Source organism: Symphalangus syndactylus, chromosome 11 (genome assembly GCF_028878055.3).
Source record: "Symphalangus syndactylus isolate Jambi chromosome 11, NHGRI_mSymSyn1-v2.1_pri, whole genome shotgun sequence".
NCBI classification, from domain to species: Eukaryota; Metazoa; Chordata; class Mammalia; order Primates; family Hylobatidae; genus Symphalangus; species Symphalangus syndactylus.
Window position 1 is genome coordinate 131960085 of NC_072433.2, and position 26809 is coordinate 131986893.

At 49.4% G+C, this 26809-nt stretch overlaps 1 protein-coding gene across 20 annotated transcripts; it reads right to left on the bottom strand.

Moving 5' to 3' along the window:
* Positions 1-681: 681 nt before the first annotated feature.
* Positions 682-26674, bottom strand: MTHFSD (methenyltetrahydrofolate synthetase domain containing). Of its 20 annotated transcripts, none has more exons than XM_055232623.2 (8): positions 26612-26674; positions 24501-24604; positions 21845-21958; positions 18279-18392; positions 16390-16480; positions 12797-12909; positions 12145-12270; positions 682-2977 (listed from the first exon to the last, which is right to left on the bottom strand). In XM_055232623.2, exons 1-8 carry the CDS (start codon positions 26661-26663, stop codon positions 2507-2509), a joined length of 1185 nt encoding a protein of 394 aa, XP_055088598.1. In that variant the 5' UTR covers positions 26664-26674; the 3' UTR covers positions 682-2506. The 20 variants fall into 20 exon arrangements, with proteins under 20 accessions (XP_055088598.1, XP_055088599.1, XP_055088596.1 ...); XM_055232624.2 differs by lacking the exon at positions 21845-21958 and adding an exon at positions 21991-22104; XM_055232621.2 differs by having other exon boundaries at positions 24501-24607.
* Between the last annotated feature and the right edge of the window lie 135 nt (positions 26675-26809).

Here is a 26809-nt window from a genome sequence, read left to right on the forward strand (position 1 = left end):
CGTGGTGGTGCACACCCGTAATCCCAGCTACTCAGGAGGCTGAGACAAGAGAATAGCTTGAACCCAGGAGGTGGAGGTTGCAGTGAGCTGAGTTTGTACCCCTGCGCTCCAGCCTGGGCAACAGAGTGAGATTCTGTCTCAGAAAGAAGGGTACATGCCAGGTACAGTGACACACGCCTGTAATCCCGGCACTTTGGGAGGCCAAGGTGGGAGGATTGCTTGAGGCCAGGCGTTTGAGACCAGCCTGGGCAACATAGTGAGATCCCATCTCTACTAAAAAATATTAGCTGGGCGTGGTGGTGCACACCTGTCATCCTAGCTACTTGGAGGATGAGGTGGGAGGATGGCTCAAGCCTGGGGGGGGTTCAAGGCCGTAGTGAGCTGTGATCACACCACTGCACTCCAGCCTGGGTGACAGAGTAAGACCCTGTCTCAAAAAATAATAATAGATATAAAAATAAAAGGGATGGTCTCAGCACCTGTCAAGTGGATGTCTTCCATTCTCGCCTTATCACGTGTGAGTGACACAATCCCGATGATGACAGGTACTCAAGAGTCATGGGAACAAGAAGTTGGGTTGTTGAGCATCTGCCTTGCTACTGCCTGCTGACCACAATCCTTGGGAAGTGTCCTCACAGGCCTCCCTGGGAAGGACAGGGCAGTGAAAGGTGGGCAGGCTGATACATGTGGGGGATTTTATTTCAGGCACTTGCTCTTTAGTTTTGCTTACACGATGTTCCACAAATATAAAAATGAGAAACTCTTTCGGATTATCTGTATATCCATACACCTGGATTATTCTGGCTGAAGTGACAGGAAATCCCAGCAGTCTGGCTTCCCCGAGTAACCCTGTACTGCCTGGTTTAATCCCGCCGTCCGAGGGTGGGGTGGGCTTCAGGCATGGCTGGACACAGGAGTTCCAGTGGTGGGGTCAGAATCCAGCTTCTCCCTCTCCCGGCTGCAGTGGGTCTATTCCCCGATGTCCTTGCTCCTGTCTGCAGGACTGTGCCCACTGCTGGTGGGGCAGGGAGTGGACAAGGTGGGGCTGACTCACTTGCTCTTCTCCTGCAGTTGCTATTCTAATGGTGACAAATCCACAGGAAAAAAGGTAAACAAAGAAACAAAAAAGAATCTTTCAAAAAAAGAAGCATTCTTTAAAAAAAGAGAGAAAACAAGGTGAGGAGTTCACTGTAACCAGGTGACTACTCTCAACTGGGGACTGAGTCGGCCTCTGACACTGAGCTGAATGCCCAATGGCAAATGTGACCAGCCGTGTGGGTGGGGGCAAGGCCAAGGACACAGAGGTCCCAGGGCCCAGGGCCAGGTGTGGCGCTTGCAGACATTTCTACCAGCTCATTTTATTCATGGCGACTTGGGGAGGGATGTCTTTAATGAGCGAATCCAAGGCTGCGTTTTCTGTCCGAAGAGTCTCCACAGCATTTTCACGGTAAAACCGACGAGAAAATGCCCTTTCCGAGAAGACTGAGTGTCCCGAGAACATTTTCCTGAAAGTGCGTGCACGGACTGCCCTCTCCAGGCATCATCACGTGCTTAAAATAACACTTGGTAAAACCCTCTGGCTAAAAAATCAAAATTTCCAAAGCATATACATTTGAAAAAAACAAAATCTCCACTTAAAAGCTTATTTTGACTTGTTGCCCGGGATCAATTGCAAAAGCGCTTCTGTTGAGAAAGGACAGTTCAGCCAAACTCCAGCTGGTTTTTAGAAACAGAACTGGAGGAAAAAAACCCAGAAAACATAAGGCACTGGGCAAATGTGACATAGGCTGGGATGAAACCCATTCTCCCAGAGCCGGTCTCTCCCACAGCTCAAAGCTGCTCCTCACGCAGCCAGCTGGCTGAGGGCCCGGAGTGTGTGTCTGCAGAGGGAGGAGTGGGGCTGGGGAGGGGAAGAGGGGAGGCTGGCTCCCCAAAGTGTGACCTGAGGACTGATGTGAGCTGCAGTGAGCACTTTTTACCCGGGGGCTGAGCTCCCAGGGCTCCTGCGACATGGATGGAGCTCTCCCTGCCGTGCTGCCGGCTCAGGAGCCTGAAGCCCAAGGGCGCTCTTCTGTACCTGGCATCCAGTCCCTGCCAGGGCCTCTTGAGAGCCGGATCCTTTGTTCATCTTCTCCTGTTCAGCCCACCCCTGGCAAACCCGAGATCACCTTCACATCACCCTCCCCTGCTTTAGCCACTCACTCAGTCCCTGGCCCCTCTGCTCTGTCCCTCCAGAGAAACGCAAACTGGCTCAAGGCCCGAGCCTGCACGCATGGGAGGCTGCAGTCTCTGCGTGCTGTGAGATGAACTGCAGGCCAGCTTCCCCACTCACAGGAGGTCCCGGGCGTTCACTGAGCGGTGACTTCTGAGAAGAACTGAGACCCGAGCAGCTCAGGCGGTGGCTCCGACACATCTTGCCACGCAGACCTCTCGAGTGCCACCAGAACCGGAGCGGCAGGGGATGGGGATGGCGAGTCTGCAGTGAGCATCATGGCTGTCCACGAGGTCACTTGTCCCTCTGCTGCCTGGCCAGCGCCACCCTCAGGGTGTCGGTGCCCAGGCGCAGGCCCTGCAGGCAGGAGACAGCCTGCTGGGCTGTGGCCGAGTCCGGGTAGTGGAGGAAAGCTCTGAGCCGTGGGCCCTGCCAGGTGAGCCGCTGGGGCACGAAGCCCAGTTCCCGCAGGGCCCTCTTCAGGTCACTCACACGGGCGTCCTGGGGGAGGTTCCCAACAAAAACATCGGCTGTAAGCAGGGCACCCTCCCCTGGTGGGGAGCCACGGGCTGCCTCCATGGAATTGGCTTCTGGCCCGGGTGTGTCCGGGGGCCTCCTGTCAGCACTCAGGGGCACTGTCTGCTGGCGGCCTGGTTCCGGAAGGTGCTGGTGCTCACCCTGGAGGGTGACATCCTTCCCAGCCTGCTGCTCTCGGGCGCGGAGGCTCCTCAGTATGGGGATTTTCTCCATCATCTCCCGGCTGATCTGAAAAGCAAAGCAGGTGCAGCTCTTCTTAGGGACAGAATCACAGGGGCACCTGCCAAACACGCATCCATACCTCTGACTACCGGCCGTGCTGCACACGTGGACTGGATGCCGAGTGGTCTGAGCCCCAAGGACATGGGACTCCCACTGTCCCAACCACTGTCTCACACAGACGATGTCACCAGTCTGTAGCTCTGCCCCTCGCCCCTGGCTTAAGGGAAATCCGCACTCCTGGGGGCTCTGGAGCGTTTGCCCACATGCTGTGGAGGCTGCAGGGTTGGGCCTCCATTTTCCTCTAGGCCCAGAAGCAGGAAAGTAAAGCTGGGGCTCTCCGCTCAGGCCTCCTACCCAGAAGAGGCACCTAAGGTTGCTGCTACTGGGATTACAGGGTCACAAAAGGCAGCTCCCCTAATGACCCCCCCATAATAATGGGGAGCTGCCTCCGTATCTGCCCCCTACCTGTGCCTTTGGGTGGGATGAGGACTTTAATAGGACCACAGGGGTCTCCTCTCCTGAAGGGAGATATTGAAGGAATGTATCTCAGGGGTCACTCCCTTCAATGCACAGCCAAAAATGGAGAAACAAGGCAAGTCTGAAACATAGCTTTGAAAACACTTCCTAGCAACGGGTCATCAAACTATGAAATCAGTAATACTATGCAAAGCTTAAGTCTCAATTTTATGGGACTTGCAGACAAAGGACATCTTTGGCTTTATCTGGATTTTTCTAATCAATCAGCTATGGCAGCGGGCCCCTTGGAACAGACTGGAACTGGCTTGATGCAGCCTGAACGGTGAAAGCCTGATGGCTCTGTCCTGTGGGGCAGTTTGCACTGGGGGCTGCCTATGGGTCAGGACAAGTGAGGTGATGCCTGGACCACCGTGCTCTGTGCAGAAAAGAAATAGACAGACACTGTGTAGTCCTTTTTGACAATTCTCATTCTTTAGAGATGCTTTTTATTTTTCTTTTGGGCACCAAGCTTTCACATGAGCATGGTCACCAAGAGGCAAGCCATGGTCACCTGCAGGCCTCCGACAGAACGGAGTATGTCACAGTACGGGGCAGCACATGAGCTAGACGACTGTAAATTGTTCTACAAGACGACATAGTTCAACTAGTATCAATGCTCTCATTACATTCAGAATAATATGTAATTTAGAGCAATGGTTCTTATCCTTGGCAGGGTGAGAGAGGAACCTTTGTGAGGAGCTGGGGTTCCCTCCCAAGAATGACTCACCCACAATTTTCTGTAGTTTCCCAGGGTCGATAAAGACTATTCATGGGCCTCCAAACTACAAGAATTACACAGGCCCCAAGTTCAGCATCAATAAATTAGAGTCATAGTTAAAGATACACAAACACCTAAGAACAGCCAAGTGCATTTCTGCAAACCTAGAGGCCTTCAATCTTCTCAGCTAATCCCTGGCTCCATCTCCCAGTGCTGGGTGGAAAGTAACCTCCCCTCCCGGCGAAGCTTTTGCTTTGGTCAGAGTCCTCTGTGGCGGGATGCCACTCTGCTCCCTGGCACTGCCACGTCAGAAGCCTTGGCAGGTAGCAGGCACATGGCCTCATTTTGGCCTTGAACGGCAAACAGACTCTTGGCTGTCAAAGAAAGACTCTGCAAAGAAAGACTTGCTCCAACATTTCCCATTGTTCAGACGCAAAGGAAAACAACTCACGTCTATGCCAAGAACACATCCACGATGCGCTCTTTTCTAATCACAAGGCGTTTCTCTTCACTGGGCCCTCGGCCGTCCTTCTCAACTGATTCATTGTGAGGAGACTAAACTCACACAGCAGTAACATACCAGCTCTGCGGCCCAAGGAATCTCAAAAACGACCTAAGCCCAACCACCCCGACCTCTTCCTACACCGCTATTCCACCTTCTCAGAAAGTTCAGGCTTTAGTGTGTTTTTTGAAACATTTAAAAGTAGATATAAACTGGTCATCACTTGATTTTGAACGATCTTTCAAATTACCAGATTTAGTATCGAGAACAGATGATACAATTTAAACCTGCAATTCCAATGAGAAAAAGCGTGGCTATGCCTTAATCTGGAAGAACTGAAAGTTACTGGGCTCTGAGTACAGCACCAGAAGCCTTGAGGTGACAGCATCCCGTGGGGTGGGGGTCGGGGCGAGGTAAGGGGTGCAGTAAGGGGTAGGGGTTTGGGGGCAGGATGCACCCTCCGGGTAAACACTGCTCTTCTGATGGGGTCCATCAGGAGCTGCCCCAGCCCAGTCTCCTGCCTCCTAAGTTACTTCCCCTCCCATCTGTGTCCGGTAGCACCTCAAGGTTCCCTATGGCAGAAGCAAGCATTCTCAGGCGAGGTTTCACACTTGGGGTTTTGCAGCAGAAATCTGTTTTGAAACATGCCGTGGGAAAGACATATATATCCTTCCAAGCACATCAAAGGGAGCTCCTTTATTCTGAGCCAGCAAATATACAATCAGCTGAAGAATAATGAAAACATCTTAACCACACATTATGAGCTAACTGGCGGCCGGGGCACTGACACACTGGCATCCACAGGGGGGCTGTTAGAATGGAAATGTGGAAGTATGTTCCACCGAAGAACATTGCTCTTTTCATGAGCAGTGTTTGTGGGTAAAGGATGACAAGGCTTCACATCAGCTCCCTCCTCCTCAAGCTCTAATGGAAACATCTTCCTGGCTGCGGGGCGGCTTTGCCACTCTACCAGCTGCTGGATGACCACGCCGATCCCTGCCACAGCTGACAAGAAAGCCTCCTGTGTGCCAGCCAGCAGGGTGGCTGGACGTCATGGTTGGGATGAGTGCATGGCAGTGCTACTATTTCCTGGCTGGCAATGAGGAATAGTTGTTACATTCTGTCAATCTGGCATGTGAAGAGAAAAATTATGCTTGTTAATCAAACATGAGAAAACATTTTTGCCTTTTATAACTAATTCTATTCTAAAAAAAAAAAAAATAGAATAAACTTTAAGTTTAAAAACCTGTCCCCTAGACATGCTAAGTCAAATACGAATCTGAAATCTGACTTTCAAGATTTCCAATTGAGAGTCAGAAACTGCTCAAAAAGGCAGACACTTGGGCTTCAACCTTAAGGCAGCTACATGCTGCTCTTACCATTTTGGATAAACTGCTTTTCTTTCTGACTCTTGCATTACCTGACTTGAAGATAAGGAAACTGGGAGGATGATCTTTGAATCCCCCTCATGTTTTTTTAAGAGACAGGGTCTCACTGTGTCACCCAGACTGGAGTACAGTGGCACAACTCATAGCTCACTGCAGCCTTGAATACCCAGCTCCAAGCAATCCTTCTGCCTTAGCTTCCCAAGTAGCTGGCACTACATGTGGGCACTCACCACCACACCCAGCTAAGTTCTGTATTTTCAGTAGAGACGGGATCTTGCTGTGTTTCTTAGGCTGGTCATCACCTCCCGGGCTCAAGTGATCATCCTGCCACGGTCTCCCAAACTGCTGGGATTATAGGCGTGAGCCATGCTGGTGAAGATGAGCAGACATCAGAAGTATTTCTAAGTTCAACCTCCATAAATAATGAGTTCTCTTGCCTGAGACTAAATTTGATGGTTCGCTGATGAAAATGCTTTAAGACACTTCCAAATAGCCACAGTGAAATAAGCATATGGAGTAGGTATGATCAGAGGAGAGCATAGGGAAGGCCAAGGGAATGTGCTGCCTTCCGTGAACATAAACGCCAGGCAGGCCTCGAAGCCTCTGCTGGCTCTCTAAGGGCAGAATCTCTTCAACATGGCTCATGGAAAACCCTTTTCTTCATAGTTGATCGAAGGTGTCAGTTGGTAGAAAAAGGCTCAACAGGGCCGCCCCTTTATAATCACGCTTCAACTGGGAGTGCTGACGGACAGCAGGGGCAAGGCCTGGACCTCCCAACAGGGGGCCTGACCACAGGCAGCGCTGCGTTCAACTGTACTCCAACATCGGGAAGGGATGGCTCAACTTGGGAGGGGTATGGAAGTCACTAAGAACTATTCAGTGAAGAACATTTCCGTTTTCTGGTATACACGATCACCTTACAACTGATGCTGCGAAATGCCAGCTTCCATCTGCACACCGTGGCTCCTGCCTGGCCTTCACTGCAAGGCCCGTGGGAGTGGCGTGCCTCCCTCCCCCTGCTCCGCACAGAGTCCTGCATGGGACCAGCAGCTCCTGTCTCACTTCTGCACTTGTGAAGAAGAGAAGAGCAGCCGCGTGGTTCCCCTCGAGCAGACATGCTTGAGCTTTCCGTGTTGGCCATTCCAGTGTCACCCTACACACGTGTGTGCATGAGTTTTAAGAACTGGCGCATATTTAACTATGTTCATTTCTGAATTCTCATTTCTACTAACTGGGTAGCCTGGGAACAGAGATACCTACCTTGCTGCTGTGTGACTAGGTTCAAATGCACCCGGACGCAATGTCTGCCTTGGAAAATATTGAACAAATTTACTATTTTTTTTCCTAAATATTGTTGATTATAAAATTAGTATATGCTTGTTGTGGGAAATTCAGGAAAAAAGTAGAAACGTTTGAAATCCTATCTCCCAGAGATAACTACTGTTAATATTCTGCTATATTTCCTCACTGTCTTTACTCTCTGCCTTTTAACATGAGCAGAATATGAAATTCCGTATCAAACATGTATAATATCATATCGTGCCTTTTCTACTTTATACCACATGCACTTTCTCATGCCACTAAATATTCTTTGAAAAGCTGGGTGCATTTAAATTGGACTCCCCCCACCCCCATTTTAAGGCACTGCATGTCTTCTATAGAAATTCAATAAATCCTTATCTGAATTTCACATATTTCTCTAGGACTGATTCCTAGAAGGTAAATTGTTGGGTCAAATATAGTAATTCTTTTTCAATGAAAGCCTCTCTCAGCCCTCTAAACCTACTGGCCCTGTTGTGGGTAGGGGTTGGTTCACAGTTAGCTGCGTTATTTGCAGAGAACAATTTTGTTTTATGCGGGATCGGAAATTGAGCTTTGCTGTCCCAGGACTGCTGCTCACAGAGGAGCCCTGTTCTCAAATCCTTTTTCCTGAGGTCTCTGTAGATAATGCAGCGTACTGTGGCCATCTGAGGGCCACACTCCCCAGCAGGCTGTGTGGGGAAGAGCGGGCCATGCTTTGAAGAGGGCCACACTCCCCAGCAGGCTGTGTGGGGAAGAGCGGGCCATGCTTGGAAAGCTACAGAATTGTTTCCTTGAGTATAAGCACAAGAGTGGCTCTGGAAGAATCCAGTTTCCTTCATTAAGGAGCAAATGAGTTGACCCGGGAAAGTCAGATGCACAGGCCTTGGTCTATGGTGTCCTTGCCACCTCCGTGGTAATCAGGAGCCATGTGCTGACGGTGAGGAGCACAGGACGGGTGAGAAGATGTGTGTGACTGACAGTCCTTCCATTGGGCAAAGGCCAAAAGGCCCTCTGGTTTGTGGGTCTGGTGATGGCGACCACAGGCTTGTGGGTGCCCGAGTGGCTTCTCCTGAGCCCTCAGTCTCCCACTCAGGCTGGCCTTGCCTTCGGTGCAATTGAGGTTCTGGAGTCCGTAGCCATGCCCTGCCATTCCTCTCTGTCTCCAAGGTATTCCTAACATATATCTTTCCTGCTCCCCAGCTCAGGCCAGCTCTAGGGAAACACTACAATGGTGTGGCGGGTCTCCACTGTCCAGGTGCAGCTTGGGCAGAACAGAGCTTCCAGGGTGGCAGCAGCAGACCCGGGTCTCCCCACAGAGGCTCCACCTGCTGCTGCTGTCCAGGTGCTCACTTGGGTCCAGCAGGTGACCATGGGTCTCAACAGGAAGTTCCGTTCTTCTGTTGTCAGTGACTCATAGGACACCACTCAGCCCTGGGAGCTGGCTGGGACTCTGCGTTTCACTCCTGACAGGGGCAGGTACTGGTCAGTGGCCAGGGCTGCTTGACACTAGCGGGTCCAGAGCTTCAGCCGTTTTCGGTTTGCTACTGCACAGAGCTGAGGCAGCCAAATGGCTCTCAGCCCACTACAGACCACATGACACACGGCTGTCACAGGGAGGGACATCGGATGACTGTGTCCAAGGATCAGATGATCATCGGAGCTGGACGAACTGCCCAGAGGTTCAGGACCACGTTCCAGCTTCAGGCCCAGGTCTCTGGTACCATCTCCAGCCTGGCAGAGATCCTTGGTGTAGCTGGGGGTTCAGGGAGTCCTGGGTTTTCAGGGTACGGTGACTGGGAGATGGGGCAGCAGTGGCTATGCATCTTGTGGTTTGGATGTGGCCAAGTCACCCTGAGTTTCACGGGTCTGTGGGTGAGGTGATCGCCCCGAGAGACAGAAGAGCCCACGAAGACAGAGCAGACAATGTGCCTTCTAGAAAGGACGAGTAAAAGCAGAGCCTTCTGGGGAATGTCTCTGTGCCTCTCTCTCTTCCTGCCAGAAAGTTTCTGATGAGGGTGCAGGGCGCTGGAATGCATTTTCAGCCCCTTACCCAACCCTACCAGGCTTCCTTTGCTGAAGACGAGATGGAGGAGGAAGAACAATGGCTACTCGTGGGGGGGTCTCTGCAAAGCACCTGCACAGTCACAGGCGGTATGGAGCAGCCAAAGGGCTGGAGAGCCGGGGTCAGTGCCTTTCTCTCCTTGTCCTCCACTGAGAGATACAGCCTGTGGCTATAGGGAGACACGTGCAGGACCCCATCTTGGCTCAGTGAGCTGCCCAGAAGGACCATCCTAAGGGTTCTGCCAGCAGCACAGAGAGGGACCATCCTAAGGATTCTGCCAGCAGCACAGAGAGAGACCATCCTAAGGGTTCTGCCAGCAGCACAGAGACAGAAGAAACACGCATGGCGCCCAGGAAGATTTCTCAACTTGATTAACAACCTACCTCGCATTTGTGACAATGATGATGACTGTGGCCATGCTTCCAAGCATTGTCCTGGGCATTCTACATGCACTGCCTCTATTTCAAAGACAAACGAGAGGGCTTGGAGAGTGTGTTGGAGGTTACAGATAGAGCTGTGAAGTGGGAAACTCTTGACTGCTAACCTCAGCAATACACTCACTGGCCACCTGGTCTCCTTTCTTTAAAATTATGAGACACAAGCTGAGAATAGCCCACTGGATGTTGATGGTGAATCAAGGAGATGAGCAATTTACAGTAACTGCACTCAAACAAACAGAGCACGTATTAGACTGGTCTATAAGACAGGGCAGGATGTCAGCTACTGGAAAGGTGGAACAAAGTCCAGGGAATCAGATGCTGAACTATCTTTGTGTATTGAAAATGAGTAAAGAAAAGGCAATTTGTACTTCCTTCACATACTTCATCAGAGACCTATAGTGCATCCCAGATATTCCAGTAAGATAGCCAAGAGGTAAATTCTTGGATTCTAAAACCTACAAACCTATAGTGATAATATACCATGGAGAGGTATACCAAATATTTGCCAAAAAGTCAATTTGAAATGATATCATAACCTAGCACTGAACTGTCTGCCTTCCACATCCAAACTCTTTACTGGAATTTAGGGATTTTTTTTTTCTCCCATCAAATGTTGATAAAACTCACTTTGGCTGCACAGCTAGCGAGACTAAAACAGAAACATTGGGAGCTGTAGAAAGTGACTGATTTCCTCTGACCATGCAAAGGGATTACCAGATGGTGAAACTGAGAACACAGAACCCAAAATGAGAGATAGCCTTTGAAAAGTCTGAGATTCTTGCTGAGGCCTCATAAACAGTGAGCATTTTCCTGGAAGAGGGTCTTGACAAACAGCGAAGCCCCCGATGCCCTCCCTCCCCGACAGTGCTGACCCTCAGGAACCTTGGCTGAGTTCGGTTTGCTTTTCTGTAAGAGGAGATATTCACCTAACCTGTCCGATGACTTCATTTGTTGCTACTTTTCTACTCTTCTTGTTAAAATCTTCAGAATGTAACCAGGCTGTTCCTAGCTCTCTGCCAGGAGAGGCTGTCCAGGCTCCCCCTAATATGGCTGCAATGGGCCCCTTCTATGACGTGCAGGCCTGGAGGGACTGCCAGCAGCTTCACTGTGGCTAATGCCCTTGTGCAACCTTCCCGCCATCACTGTTCTTGGCTCTGAGAAGCCGCCAGCCTCATGCTCTGTCTAGTGCATTGGCTTCCACTTACAAGGAAGCTGTGGACCAGAGTTCCCAGGTGAAAGACTCTCAAGACAGACACCAAGGGATATTTTCATTTCCTGGAAGGGCAGTGACCACCTTCTTCCCCAGTGCTCCCGGTGCGCTTAGAGGGCCACCCGTACACTCTGGGTTACAGGCTGTTCCCTCTGCCTTCATCAGCGGCCAACCGAGGAGTGCACACCCGGGAGGCCCCAACAGTGCCTGCCCAGGACGCCTGCAGGGAAAGTCCCCGCTGGGCTGTGGCAAAAGTAGCAGGTATTTTGTGTTCATCCTTAGAGGTGATGTTGTTGATTTTCCATGCCCAAAGGAGGGATACTTTCAAATGCTGAATGATTTGGGTTTAAAGAATGGGAGACGTGGACACGTATGCTTATTTGACCAATAGGTTTGTCCACATGAAGCACAAATGTCTTCTCAGTAATTCTGGCTGTTTGCCAGCAGAGACAGCATCATAACCTACAGGCTGACTTGCACATCAAATTCCTGCTGCAGACTAATTTGCAACATGTGCCGTTACCTAATCTGGAGATGAAAACCACAAATGCATAAAATGTACAAAGGCTTGGTACTGCCTCCTACTCAGGCTAGATCTGCTTGAAGATCCAGATCTTCAGCAAAAAAAAAAAAAAAAAAAAAAAAATCTGGATTTAAAAAGGGAAGACCAATGAGATAAGGCCAGGCAGAGCTTGCGGCGCTTGGGATGGCAGAAAACAACTCTTAAAAATGAAAAACAGTGGGCAAGTAAAGCTTCAAGGCATTCGCCCTCCCAGCCCATATGGCTATTTCTGCCGTCTACAGAGGCAGATTTTAAACCTAGCTCCTTTTTAGAATGCCAGAGATCTGTACACAGATTCTTGGGCCTGGGCCTGGAGATTGTCATTCAGGAGCCAAATTGTTCAAAAGCTCCTTGGGTAATTCTAACATACAGCCATGCTGGGATTGCCAACAGCTCCCATGCCAGACAGAAAATACTTAAAAGAGGAGGAGCTGCTAAGCTACAGGCCAGAGCTGGCCATGGCCGTGACCCACCTTGAACCAGGTGATTCCCATTGGCTTTGGGCGCTCGCAGCCTGTGGCGATGACTCTGGTTGGGGTGAGGATGTAGTCCACGGTGATGTCGTGCTCCTCAACAAGCTCTTCAGGGATGTCCACGACCTGGGGGAACAGAGGTGGGATAAAGGGGCTGGTGGGAACGCCACTGCAGGATAAAGGGGCTGGTGGGAACACCACTGCAGGATACAGGGGCTGGTGAGAACGCCACTGCAAGATACAGGGGCTGGTGGGAACGCCACTGCAGGATAAAGGGGCTGGTGGGAACGCCACTGCAGGATACAGGGGCTGGTGGGAACGCCACTGCAGGATACAGGGGCTGGTGGGAACGCCACTGCAGGACAAAGGGGCTGGTGGGAACGCCACTGCAGGATAAAGGGGCTGGTGGGAACGCCACTGCAGTTGTGCACCCTGCCTCGCTTGGTGGGAATGTGAGGCTGGCTAGAGAAGCACCCCCAAATCCACTCTGGGGCTAAGGCTTAGCCGCTGCACCACTAGCAAGTCCAGCCCTGGCTGATCCACACCACTCGCGACACGGCACGGTTCAGAAGCAGACGAGTCTCCTTCCCCACCCCCTGCTCCCTCAGAAGAGAATGGCAGTGGCTCTGCTCAGCCCATTCATAAGGAGCACCTGGCAGTCGTGGACGATGGTGGCCACCGGCGTCTCCTCGCTGGCGGCGCCCATGGATACCATCATGGCATATTCCAGATCGGCGTAGCCTTCTCCCTTCCCGATTCTCCAGCCTAAGAGACAACCGAGAATCAGTATCGCTGTGCGGTCCGGGGCATCGCTGAGATGTGGATTTTCCATCAGGTCCAGTGGAAGGAGAAACTTGAACCCAATATCCTGAGCTATTCTATAGAAATTTTCACAGAAATGCCCACCAAATGCCCACCGGCAGCCCACACTGAAGATGGACTTTTGGGCATTAAACAGGAATAACACCACGGCAAATGTCAGGTGGTGAAACTACAATGACATGAACACTGGACCGTTTAAGCATGTCACAAAGAGAAACAGATCACGTTCATGTCAGCTGTATGTTAGCAAGACTCATACTTAAAAAGAATGAAAAGAGCAGTTCTCAAAAAGACTAAAAACAAATTCCTACTGAAAGCAAAACATGTTTAATCAGCTTACCTCGGAGGGAAAATCGCTGCTCTGAAGTCAGCAGTGCGTGAGGGCATGGCCTTGTTTCTTCGAAAGCACTGAATATTCACCACTAGATAACAGGTCCCGAGGGACGGTTTAAGCAGTACTAAAGCTTTTTGCAAATGTGTAATTAGTGGCACAACAAAAGGATTATCTGAGCCTAAAAGAGTAGCTAAGATGAAATCGAGGTTTAACAGCCTCTCTTGCCAAATCAGCTATTCAGAGACAAAAATGCAGGAAGACAGGATACATCAAATGCCTTCTGGCCCCCAAGGAGAAGCTACAATTCTTCTCAGGAGAAGCCTGAGGCACTTCAGAAACTGAGGCCGGCGTGTGTCACCACCAGCATCACCCGCAGAGCAGCCGCATCACTGCTGCCGTGTCTAAGACTCACATCTGATCAAGCTACTTTGACAATTCAAAACCTTCAACTGTGCATGCAAAGAAACAAGAGAAAGAAAATTCAACAGAAAAATAGCAAAGGATATGAACAGTTCACAGGAAATGACAGGCAGATAAGCAGCAAACATGAAAAATGCTTGACTGACTCCTAATTAGGTGCAAATCAAAGGCAAAGGAGATATTATTCACTGTTCACTAGCAGACTGCTAAAAGTCAAAGCTGGCTCATTCCAGCTAGGAACAAGGAAGCGGGGAAAGAGGCCAGGCACTACTGTTGTGTGCCAAAAGTCAGCGGGCCTTCTGGTGGCAACATCAAGGCTGACAATCCCCCCTTCAGTTCAGCAACTCCCCTCCGAGGCATTGGCCCATGGATAGCTCAAAGGCACACCTAGACTATCCCACAGAACATACTTCACTCCAACATGGTCTGTAAGGAAAAAGACCAAAGCCAAATGTGGAAATAACTCATAACTTATGTATCCATCAGCGGGGGTGGGCTTCAGTTACTGAGGTGCAGTCACGTGAGAACACCATGCAGTTCCTCAACACAGACCCAGGAGGCCAGCCTGCAGTGCTGACAGGAAGGGGCTCTAAGACACATTCTCCAGCAAGGCACGGAGCTCTATGTGTGCCACCGTCCCTTCTGTGAATGTAGAAAAGGGATATCTATAAATCTATACCTATAAACTATAAGACAGGGGTTCCCAACTCCCGGGCCACAGACCACTACCAGTCCGTGGCCTGTGAGGAACTGGGCCACACCGCACGAGGTGGGCAGTGAGCGAGCGAAGCTTCATCTGTATTTATAGCTGCTCCCCATCACTCTCATTACTGTCTGAGCTCCGTCTCCTGTCCGATCAGCTGTGGCATTAGCTTCTCATAGGCGTGCAAACCCTCGTATGAACGGTGCATGCCAGGGATCTAGGTTGCGTGCTCCTGATGAGAATCTAATGCCTGCTGCTCTGTCACTGTTTCTCATCACCCTGAGATGGGACCATCTAGTTGCAGGAAAACAAGCTGAGGGCTCCCACTGATTCTATATTATGAGTTGTATAATTACTTCGTGATTTATTACGATGTAGGAATAACAGAACTAAAGTACACAATAAATGTAATGTGCTTAAATTATCCTGAACCATCCCCTCCCTGGTCTACGGAAAAACTGTCTTCCATGAAACTGGTCCCTGCTGCCAAAAAGTTGGGGACCACTGCTATAAGATATCTGTGTCTCAGCAAAAGAAACTATCATCAGAGTGAACAGAGAACCTACAGAATGGGAGAAAATTTTGCAAACTATCTGTCTGACAAAGGTCTAATATCCAGAGTCTATAAGAAACTGAAACAAATTTACAAGAAAAAACCCAAACAACCCCATTAAAAACATCTACACTAGGAACTCCTGATGGGGCAGCTGGGAAGGAACAGGGAAGAGGTATGGTGGAGCTTTCTGTGCTGTACCATTTTCTAAGCAGACACATGGTTACTTTACTACTTTACACAGGGGCTGAGCTAAACGATGAAGCTTACAAAGCGTTACTTTCTTCTTTATACATCCCTGAACCTGATGATCTTTTTCCAAGGGGGACCTTTGCTGATTTCCCACCACCAAGAGCCCAAGTCCCATCATCTGACCTCAAGGCTGCTGAGAAGGGGCCGCAACCTAGTAAAGGGCCTGCTGCCTGAGGACCTTGCAGTCTCCTCTGCCTGGACAGTGGCCAGCATGCAGGATCCAGCCCTGAGGCCGCTACTGAGGAGGTGCCCCCTCCAGGCGGGCACGTCCCTCCTCAGACTCCCCCTCCCACTCCCGTCAGTCCTGACTTGTGTCCAGCACTGAGCACGTCACGTCCTGTCCTGGTCCAGCTCTCGTGTCTGGCCCACCCACACACCATGCACTGAGGTAGAGACCACCCATTGCCTGCCTGGCACACAGCAGGTGTAGCAGGTATACCAGAACAGTGCGCTCCTGAGTCCCCAGTCCCGATGACACAAAGCACCAGAAACTGGAAATGCACTGAAAGCAAAGAATAAAGAACAATGTCCCCACATCAGCTCCAGTGGTGGCTGGAAAAAGAGGGCACCCTGAAGTTGGAGACAGTGAGGGGTAGTGCGGTGACCCTGACCTCATAGCAAGGACCCCCTGGCCTTGTGGACCGAGAGCAGCCTGCCTCACATGCAGCATGGCAAAGCACCAGGCCTCAGAAGAAGTCTCAGACACACCATGCTGTTCAGGAGTCTCAGACACACCGTATTGTTCAGGAGTCTGCTGCATCATAATAAAAACAAAGCTTGGAACCCACTGTTTTTCCATTTGCTGGAGTCCCTCCAAACCCAACTATTTACTGACATAGTGAAAAGAAATTCAGCTCCAGCTCACTTAAGAACAGAGAGAAAACCTTTCACCACCTGAAGAGACAGTTATCTCACTTTGTTTTTCCTGCTACGAAAAGTGAAAATGCTGTACACGTGTTGGGCTGGGGCCAGGAACGGGTGGGCTGAGCCAATTCTTCACCACTGAAAAATGCAGTGGCTTCGGAGACCAGGTAAGCGCATCCAGAAAGCAGAAATCACTGGCAACTTTTGAAAGACAAACAGCCTGGCACAGACAGCCTGGCACGCAGCCGCCTTCAGGCAGAGCTGTCACACTCAAGAGTTCCCATCTGCGAGTCTTACCTTTTTCAGAAACGGCGACGGATCCCACCACGACTAAATCCACAAGGACTCTGGAATCCAAGCCTATGGGGACGCTGTAGTTCCTCACACCCTGCACACAGAGACACGGATTGGCAAACTTCCACTCCAGCTGCTTCCTCATGTTATAATTCATGATCAAAGTGCACTCAGGGTTTGAATCAACCTCTTGGACAAAACAGATGCAGGCACACGCAACACTGGAGATGCGGCGTTTGAGGAGAAGCCACATTCCAGAAAGCGCTTTAGGGCACGGTTTCCCCGGTCTCTTTCCCAGAAAGGTGGCCAAGAGGAACTCACAGCACAAATTCATAGGCTGCCAATTTCATAACATTTAACAAATCGTTTTTCCCCATAAGGCAGAAGAGCACAGTGGTGAAAACACAGGGGCGGAGTCCCAGGGAACTGGGTTCAGAGCCTCTGAGCCACAGGACCCCAGCAGGCTGGAGCTCTCTCAGCCTCAGTTTCTTCACCTGTAGGACAGGGACACCACCCTCTGCCTCGTCAGACCAGTGTTGGAATTAAATAACAAAACGTATGCATTTAGCACATAAGACATGGTCAGTAAACACTGTATGACATATTTATTCAATACAAAATCCTGAAGGCCACTATCTTTATGTACAATATACTCGCTTCTAAAAAATTATCCCTTCAACCAAAATGTCCCAAAAGTGTATTGCTTTATACTAATGCAGGCCGGCATATAAAGAATAGGGAAGCTGAATATGTTCATGTTTCTCATAACACGGTTTACGTAAGTCTCAGGAAAAAGCCATTTTCAGTCCTGTATCCGGCAGTAACTGATCATTCGATGTGGCAGTGGGCTGTGCCTGCAGAGCTATGACAAGTTCCGTATGGATCAGTGCATATGGGTGGCTTGGGGTCTCCCGACAGTCACAGAAGGGGGCTTAGTCCAGGAAACCCTCCACTGCAGGAAACCCTGTGTTCTCATCATCCCACAGGGGCCACAGGGGGTAGGCACTGACCAACTGCAGAGGAACAGACGGTTTGCATTTGTGAATGCTGTCCATCACCATGGTTTTGTCTCATTTTTCTACCTTTATTTTTCCTTTGCTCCTTTCTCTCTCTATATATATATATTTTACTTTATTGTATGTATTTATATAAACCATATCAAATTCTGTTTTTGGAATAAGCAGGGTGCTAATAAGTAAACAATAAAACATTCCAGTTTTATACATTAGGCTTAAGTGGCAAATCCCATAAAAAAGGGTATCTTGAATTGCCTTATTTTTTCTTCTCAATAGATTAAAAATTAAATGACTTGGAGTTTACCTTAAGATTCTTAAACAGTCACCAAATTCGACTTAACTGTAAAATACACGACCAATTTTATTATAATGCACCCCAAAGTCATATTTGTACATTTGGTTTTACTAAATTGTGAGGCATTCAAGAAAATCTTAAATATATAACTGTCGGCAATTACTCACTTAGAACTGGTGAGGCAATTTCCAATGGACCATGTTTTGGAAATTCTATCCCGTCTCCCCACTTGCTCTGGTGGCATCTGATGAACAGGCCAGGAATAAGAAAAAGCTCCACAATACTGAACATCGCAGGTTAACACTGGGCAGCGCCAGAGAACCAGATCACTCGCCTTCCCTTTTCTTACAATAAAGAATTTATAATTTGCCAATTTCGTGCAAAATAGAAACTGAGTTACAGAAATAGTTTTCCCACTTGGCTCCATTAAGGACAGAATTCTTGAATACTTTAATATCTCTGTTCTTTTGGCTCTGTTAAGAATGAATTCCAACTGTGTGATGCTATCTCATGCTAACTCGTCAGAAGACTTCACAGGGTACAGTTCTTTCCTACGTGGGGACATTGCTTCTAGCACTTACCTGAGAGGTGGCACATTTTCTCAAGATGTCTTTAGTTGCCCCAGGGGGTGGTGTGATCTTATTAAACAACCCTGTTCTCAGTCGTGGTGTTGGAACCAACAATGTTTTTTTACTCTTTTAAAGAAAAGACAATCAATAAATTAGAAAATTAAATTATTCCATAGGACTTTCTTATATGTGTTTTTACCATTTCAGGAGAAGAGGCAAATTACTATTATCTGCATTTATTTTTTGGCGTGTGCCAAGGAAATTACTTATTTGAAAACCTAATTAAATAATGTGTGGGGTCGATTTTTCTTAAAATCACCACTTGGCACCTCCTTACCCTGAAGAGCCAGAGGGTTTAATAAACTTGCTAATTTGACTTCACTTGCCATTCAAAATCGTTACAGGTAAAAACTGACAACAGAAATCCAAACTAAGGTCGGTTCTGACAAAATCCCAACCTCAACTTTCCTGTGCCCCCTCTGCTCTCAGCACCAAGTGCGACACAGTTACAATAATGCTGTCATTAGAAACTGGCATAGCATAGCTACCTTAGTCACTCAAACATTTCTATCTAGTTTGGCTGTTCAGCAAATCACAGTCAAAGAGATCAGTAATCATGATAATCAATACACTGACAAGTGCCAATAGCCCTTTACTTCTACTTAGTTCTCAAATGCCTATTGTGAGAACCTCTAGAACAAGGCTTCTCAAAGTGAGGGCCCTGGGCCAGCACATCAGTGCCCCTGGCACCTGTTAGAAATGAATCAGCCCCTCTGGGGGTGGGGAGCTTCGATGAGCCTTCCAGTGACTCTGATGCACACGAAAGTTTGAACACCACTGGCTGAGATGTCTCTGTAGATTATGCAAGGGTAAGCCACAAGGCAATCATAAGATCTGTGAAATCTTTCATGCAATTAATAGTATATTTTAGTTTTTGAGCAGGAGATGACAACCCAAGACCAATAAAAGACCTATAACATCTGTTTGGCCTATTTCAGCAAAGGCTTGTCAACCACAAGAGCAGAGTGCTTCAACACAGGCAGCTGTAACTGCCACATGCTGCTTTTCTGTGAGTGGTGGAGTGTGGCTCCCCTCATTGGCAGTGTTGGAATCCTGTGCCCCACATATGGGGATCACTCTCTCTTTTCTAGAAGCTGCTCATCCTCTGGCTCAGTGGATCTCAGCCTTTAGTGTGCATTAGAATCACCAGCAAGCTTTAAGAATTACCGAGGTCTAGACCTCACTCCAGAGACTTTTTGGAACCTGGCATGGCCAACAGACAGTCTTCAAACCTCCTTGAGTGACACCACCATGTGGCCAGAGCTGGCAAGTGGCACCTAAGCCAGTGGTGCTTAAGCCTGTGTACTTGGAGCACCCTCAGAGTACTGATGAAACAGAGTCTGACGCCACTTCAGGGACTCACAGGTCTGGGGTTGGGCCTGGGAAGCTGTGCATGCCCCCTCGCAAGTTGTGCATGCCCCCGGCACTGCAGACTGTCCGGTCAGACACTGGCCACTGTGCCTGTAGGTGTGGTCTGAGGTTGTGCATGCCCCCGGCACTGCGGACTGTCCAGTCAGACATTGGCTGCTGTGCCTGTAGGTGTGGCCTGAGGCTGTGCATGTCACCATTGCCTGCCCACACGCAGCTGGGGCTCAGGAACTTGGATTTTTACCTGCATCCCAGCTGATCCTTAAGTCCCTTAAAGTTTCCAGAAACCACTGAGGACCCTGTAAGCACCAGAACTCAGGGACCACATGTCTGTTGGGGTCTTTCACCACTACGTCCTATGCCCAGCACGCAGCCTGGGAGATAGCTCAGTTATTTATGCAGTTGTTTCTTCAGCCTGAATAAACGATGGCATGAAGCAATAGGGATTTGCTCAGGGCTGCACCCCTCTTCCAGGCCGTCTTGGCTAAGGCTGACCTCTACACGGTCAAGGTTTCTGATTTTTGCTCTGAGGGGCTGACAGCTGAGAACACCCTGAACTTCACACTTGCAAGGACTGGCTCTGGAGTCAGGCGGCTGAGTCAGAATCCTGGCTGTGCTGGGACTGATGTGTGGTGACCTGAGGTGGAGCCTCTCTGCGTCCGGTTTCAAGTGTCATAGAGGAGCAGAGATGGCTCCCATAGGAGTAGTGGACAACTAAACCACATAATACAGGAAAAACATTTAGACAGAACTGCGCCTCGAATGCAGTGACTGCCGACTGCTGTCCTTCCTTGCTACTGCTGCTATTACTACTTCTAGCTTATTAAAATGATTCATTAACTGGGAAAATCAGGCTGACAGGAAGCTACGCTTCTGGAAGAGCCTACACGGATGTCTCTCTTGGGGCTGAACCACCATCGGCAGACAAAATGATCCCACAGGAGCTTAGACCCAGGGCAGGCCCCTCCTCTCAGCTCCGGCAGGAATACACTCTGCCATTCACCTTTTTTGCCACGCAGTGTGGAAAGTGCCCCTCTCACTAGGGCTTCTCAGGAGTTTGACTTGACAACTTGGGTGGGAGAATGGAGTCAGCACACAACGTGTGGCAGCGTTCAGGCAGAATGACAATTCTGCAGTGAGATGGCCAGTACTATACTCACGTTATCAGCTGCGATTTGCTTCAGCAAAACCACATCAACCATTATGTTAAATTAATGGGGTTATTTGAATGTTACTGATTTTATAGTTTTGTTCGTATTTAACTTAGATGCTTATTTTGGTTTTATAGTTGCATAAAAGCTATCTGCATTAAAATTTATACCAAGTTTTATGTTTATCATATTGAATTAGTTTATAATAAACTAATTTAAATCAACCCTGGAGTTTTCTTTTTTTTCCTTGAAAAGGGGCCTATATGTTTTCAGTTGAGAAACAGTGCTCTAATTGATACATTTTGAGGGCACATCGACTTCTTACTCGTGATTTATCATGTTTCAAAGAATTATAATACTACAACTGTGGCAAAAAGAACTAAATATGTTGTAATCTTCCTCCTCTGATGAAGCACATCAAAACTGAGAATGCTTCAATGCCATAGTTTTTGTGTTTGTTCAGTTAGGAAGCAAAAAAATAAAAATTATAAGAGCATGCCTGAATTTAAAAAGTTTAGCAGTGTTGAGAAGAAACCTTTCCAGTTCTTAACCATGGTCTTTGTAGTATCAGAACATGACAAGTGACCGTCTGTCATCCAGAAGCAAATGATTCTGTGTTCAGCAAGCTTGTTAGCATGCTCATTTCAAATGGCAAAGTGGTGTCATCTATTTCAGCTCCAGCTCCTCAATTCTGGAACACCACAGGTTCTGCCTGGGTTCCCTCTCCTGTGCCGACAGGGCCTGGAAGCCATCGTTTTGAACATCGTTTATCTCTGAATTTAGAAATATTCGAGACTCCTGATTGACTGAATGCTAAACAGCTGAAGGGCTTCTGAACTATTCTTGGAAAAATCACCACCAAGGGCACTTTCTGTATTGGAGGGAATCAGAAGCACCGACTTTCTAAATGCAAGACAGATGTGTGCACTGACCAGCTACCTGGAAAAGGTGTCCCCCTTGGCGGCCAGGTCTTGGCTCAGCTCAGGGAAGTGGAATTACCTGCAGCGCCAGCAGCCGAACACCTTCCAGTGGTTTATCAGGGTCCACTTTAACTTCCTGTGTTCTGGCAAAAACGTCTAGGTCTTTGATGTTTTGGCAAGCCAGATAAGACCCCTAGTTAGGCAAATAGACAGAGTTGCACTTACTTCAAGGACGAAGAAGCGAGCACTTTTCTGGGGGGCATCAGGGTTTACTTTAATGGTCCTGGCCGTTTGGAACGCCTGCAAGCGTGGGAGTTGCTCGGCAGCATGAGAAGCGCCCTGTTTCCAATGCAATTGCACGTTACTGAAAGGACAGCACGCTCTCAGGCCAACGGCAGCCCAAGCAGCTCGCCCCAGAATCTCACCGAGACAGGCACGAACAGTCACCCAAAGAAACATCTAAGGAAGCACTCTAAATAAGGAAAGGGATTTGAGAAAAGTAGCCTAACCTCATTTGAGTTTTAACTGAAATAAAACATGCATTCCAAAAAGAATACAAATTGCGAGTGCAAAATGTGATGATTTTTCACAAAATGAAGACTGCTGTGTAACCACCACCAAAATCAAGCAAGAGCATGACCTGGAAGCCCCCACCTCTCTCCTGTTTGATTCGTTTTTAAAGATTTCTACATGATTCTCTACATCCTTCATCTTTACCTCTGTCAAGATACATTTCTCTCTCTGGGGTCAGAAACAGTAAAACAAAACACAGTAACAACAAAAAACCATCAAAAGATCAGTTTTTCAAAAGGACAGGACAGTCTTGGAACCACCTCAGCTGAGGACCAGGGAAGGTGGAGCTTGTTGTGGAGAAGCCAGGCTTGGGGAGAGACAGTCCCGACAAAATGGGGTGAAGCAAGCCAACAGCTAAGTAGCTAAGTCCTTCAGGCCAGAGAGAGCGTTTTTGAAAAGCGGTTTCTTTTGCTCTTGGAAAATAGGCATGTCAAAGATTATGAACTGTTGCATTGCCTCTTCCGAGTAACCTTTTTTTTTTCCGTCAACACTGTTAGGAACAGCCATCTTTGATTTTCTTACATTTTGATCAGCTGGGAAACTGAGGCCCAGCATCGTTAGGCTGGCAAGGCATTCATTTCTTTCCAAAGGCGCTAGAGCCCGGACTTCCAGTTCGGTACCCCTTCACTCCCTAACGCTCTTAGCAGGGTCAATTTTGTGAAGAGCCATCACAACAATAACATGCTTCCGGCCAGCATACATATTTTACTTTGTATCAAACAGAAAACAGCAAGTAGCACCACCTTGAGAGGTGACACCATGCTGGCAGCCCTCGCTCACTCTCGGCGCCTCCTCAGCCTTGGCGCTCACTCTGGCCGCACTTGAGTGGGCCAGCCCGCCGCTGCCCTGTGGGAGCCCCTTTCTGAGCTGGCCAAGGCCGGCTCCCTCAGCTTGCGGGGAGGTCTGGAGGGAGAGGCGCGGGCGGGAACCAGGGCTGCGCGCGGCGTTTGCGGGCCAGCGCGAGTTCCGGGTGGGCACGGGTTCGGTGGGTCCCGCACTCGGGCAGTGAGGGGCTTAGCACCTGGGCCACCAGCTGCTGTGCTCGATTTCTCGCCGGGCCTTAGCTTCCTCCCGACGAGGTAGGGCTCGGGACCTGCAGCCCGCCATGCCTGAGCCTTCCCACCCGCGCCCACGGGCTCCTGCGCTGCCAGAGCCTCCCAGACGAGCGCCGCCCGCTGCTCCAGGGCGCCCAGTCCCATCGACCACCCAAGTGCTGAGAAGTGCGGGCGCACTGTGCGGGACTGGCAGGCAGCTTCACCTGCGGCCCTGGTGCGGGATCCGCTGGGTGAAGTCAGCTGGGCTCCTGAGTCTGTTGGGGACTTGGAAAATCTTTATGTCTAGCTAAGGGATTGTAAACACACCAATCAGCACCCTGTGTCTAGCTCAGGGTTTGTGAATGCACCAGAGGGCACTCTGTGTCTAACTAATCTAGTGGGGAGGTGGAGAACTTTTGTGTCTAGCTCAGGGGTTTAAACGCACCAATCAGTACCCTGTCAAAACGGAGCAATCGGCTCTCTGTAAAACAGACCAATCCGCTCTCTGTAAAATGGACCAATCAGCAGGATGTGGGTGGGGCCAGATAAGAGAATAAAAGCAGGCCTCCGGAGCCAGCAGTGGCCACCCACTCTGGTCCTCTTACACGCTGTGGAAGTTTTGTTCGTTTACCGTTTGCAATAAATCTTGCTACTGCTCACTCTTTGGTTCCACACTGCTTTTATGAACTGTAACACTCACCGCTAAGGTCTGCAGCTTCACTCCTGAAGCCAGCAAGACGGCAAACGCACCAGAAAGAAAAAACTCTGAACACATCCGAACATCAGAAGGAACAAACTCGGGACACGCCGCCTTTAAGAACTGTAACACTCAGTGCGAGGGTCCGGGGCTTCATTCTTGAAGTCAGTGAGACCAAGAACCCACCAATTCCGGACACAACTTCACCTGGAGACAACCAAACCACCCTGCACAGAAAGGCAAGAGGCCCCAGGTGAAGGGTAAATGATGTCTCTAAATGCTAAGGACGCCCTGGCCAAGTGGCTTTGATTTCATACCACTGCTCACCACATTGTCATCCACCATGACGCAGTAAGAGAATTTTATTACTAGTGTTATTCATTTAGGAATATCTTGTTTTCCTTTTCTGGACTCCAGAAATGTGTCAGTACCTTAAAGTTGGGAATCCTGTGATGAACAGGTCGGGGAAAGTCAGCTAAATTTTGTGATTCCATGTAGTCCCAAATTTGTTCACGAATATCCTGTTTGGAGACACCTACTGCAACAAAAGATTCCCACTTAATAACATACAAAGGAATTCCACAGCCCATGCTGAAAGCCTGCTTCAGTTACATGCTCACCCCTACAGCAGAGTTCATGACTATGCCAGACCAGATTGAGAGGTCTTTTGGTCTCTACATCGAGAAATGTAGTAAGTTTTTTTTGTTTTGTTTTGTTTTGTTTTGTTTTTTTGAGATGGAGTTTTGCTCTGGTTGCCCAGGCTGGAGTGCAATGGCGCGATTTCGTCTCACCACAACCTCCATCTCCACGTCCACCTCCCAGGTTCAAGCGATTCTCCTGCCTCAGCCTCCTGAGTAGCTGGGATTACAGGTATGTGCCACCACATAAGAGAAAGTATTAAAGTTCAGAGTAAATTAAACATAGCCCTAATATTTAATCCAGTTATACTAACCTTGTAACAGTAGGGGAGCCAAATACAACCCAAGCCTCGTAACCAAGCCCTCTCAAGTCCTTGCTTGGGGACTCAAGTTCTGCTGATGTACAGAAAGTGTCATCTTAGTGTATTCCGTCTTGTTATAACTGTAATTCACTTATTCTTGCCGTAAGTCAGGTAAGCTTGCCTTAAAACTAAGTGATCTATAAGACAGCTATTATTTTGGATTACTGACTGCAATTCCCTTTATTAGTGTGGGCTTAATAATGAGATGACCATATTGGCGTCATCTCCTGTCATTCCTCATTCTGAATCCAAAAAGTGCTTCAAGGACTGTTCTTCCCTGGTCCCAACATACCTGCCTACCTCCCTCTCCCTTTGAGACCTGTACCTCCTCTGCTCTCCCTCAGGTCTAGCTTAGATTTGACTTCCGCCGGGGAAGCATTCTCTGAGTGCTGTCTCAGGCAGATGACCTTCCTTTAGAAATCTAAAGAGTACCTATACCATTTGGGTTTTTTTTTCCAAACAGAAACAATTATATTGGAACAATTACTACAAGGTTACCACATGTATCACTTTCACTAACAGCCCAGACGGCCTGGAATATTCCCAGCACTGCGCAGGATACCCTGTGGGACGCAAGAAATGTAACGCTGTGGCCCTTGCTCTGGAGTCAATTAGTCCCTTAACAGTGACTCCCCCTAAGAAAGCAATGGGCTAACTGGCAGGGGGAGGGGGTCACTGCAAAATAAAAGGGCAGGGCCTTCCTTTGGAAAGTTACAAAAACATGAGAAATAATTAGAATAATAGGTGACACATAGTAATGTGTGAAATGCCTGAACCCTATTCTATAATTGTCTGTCTGCTCCCCCAGCAGGCTGTGGGCCCTGTCGGTTCAGCGTGGGTCTCATTCACCCTTCAGTCTCCAGACCCAGCTCAGTCCTGGCACAGGGCAGGCAACCCCAAAGGTCACTCTTACCATGCCAGCATATGATCGCCCTCCGTGTATGTACTGTGTACATGCTGCACACGTAGTATGGGTGGGAGTGGACCTGTTCACAGCTGTGGTTCCGGCATTTAACAGACCCTGGCACACCCTTTGTACTAGTAGTATGGCGTGCTATCTGCCAGGCAATCCTGCGATCAATCATCCAGCCCTTCCCCCACTAGAGAGTGACTTCCTACAGGCCAGGGGCTCTACGGGAGGAAGCCCCTCGCCCCGCACGGACAGGGCTTCCACAAGCATCTGTTAAGACCACAGCGGTTAAGCGACCCCCGCGTGTAGGTCAAACCGGCTTCCGATCCTGCCCCTGAACCTCAGTTTCCCCGACCTCACGGGGCCCACGGGCTCCCCCACGTGCACGGCTGTGTCCCTCCCGCCTCGTCTTCCCGTTATCTTTATTTTTCCCGACATCTTTCTCGGGATTGCGGGCGAGAGAGCCGCTGGTTCGACCCGAACCCAGCACAGACCCCCTCTGACCTCCTCGCCCGCCTCCGGTGATTCTGCCCCATCCTCTGCCAGTCTCGGTGGCCCCGCCTCGACCCGCACCGGTCCCGGCCGTCCCTCCGCATTCCCAGCCGCCCGGGAGCCCCGGCGGGGCCCCTCACCTGCCCTGGGCTCCATGGCGACGCAATCACCGCGCGACGCCTCCAGGCTCATGGTCTGGCGCGCACTGACGTCACCCGCTCCGCGATGGGGGGAGGGGCGGAGGCTGAGCGGGCGAGGCCCAGGCGCGCATGCTCGGGTGGGTAAAACCCCCGCCGGGGACGCTCCCAGGCCCTTCGCTCCTGTTTTCAGCTAGTCAT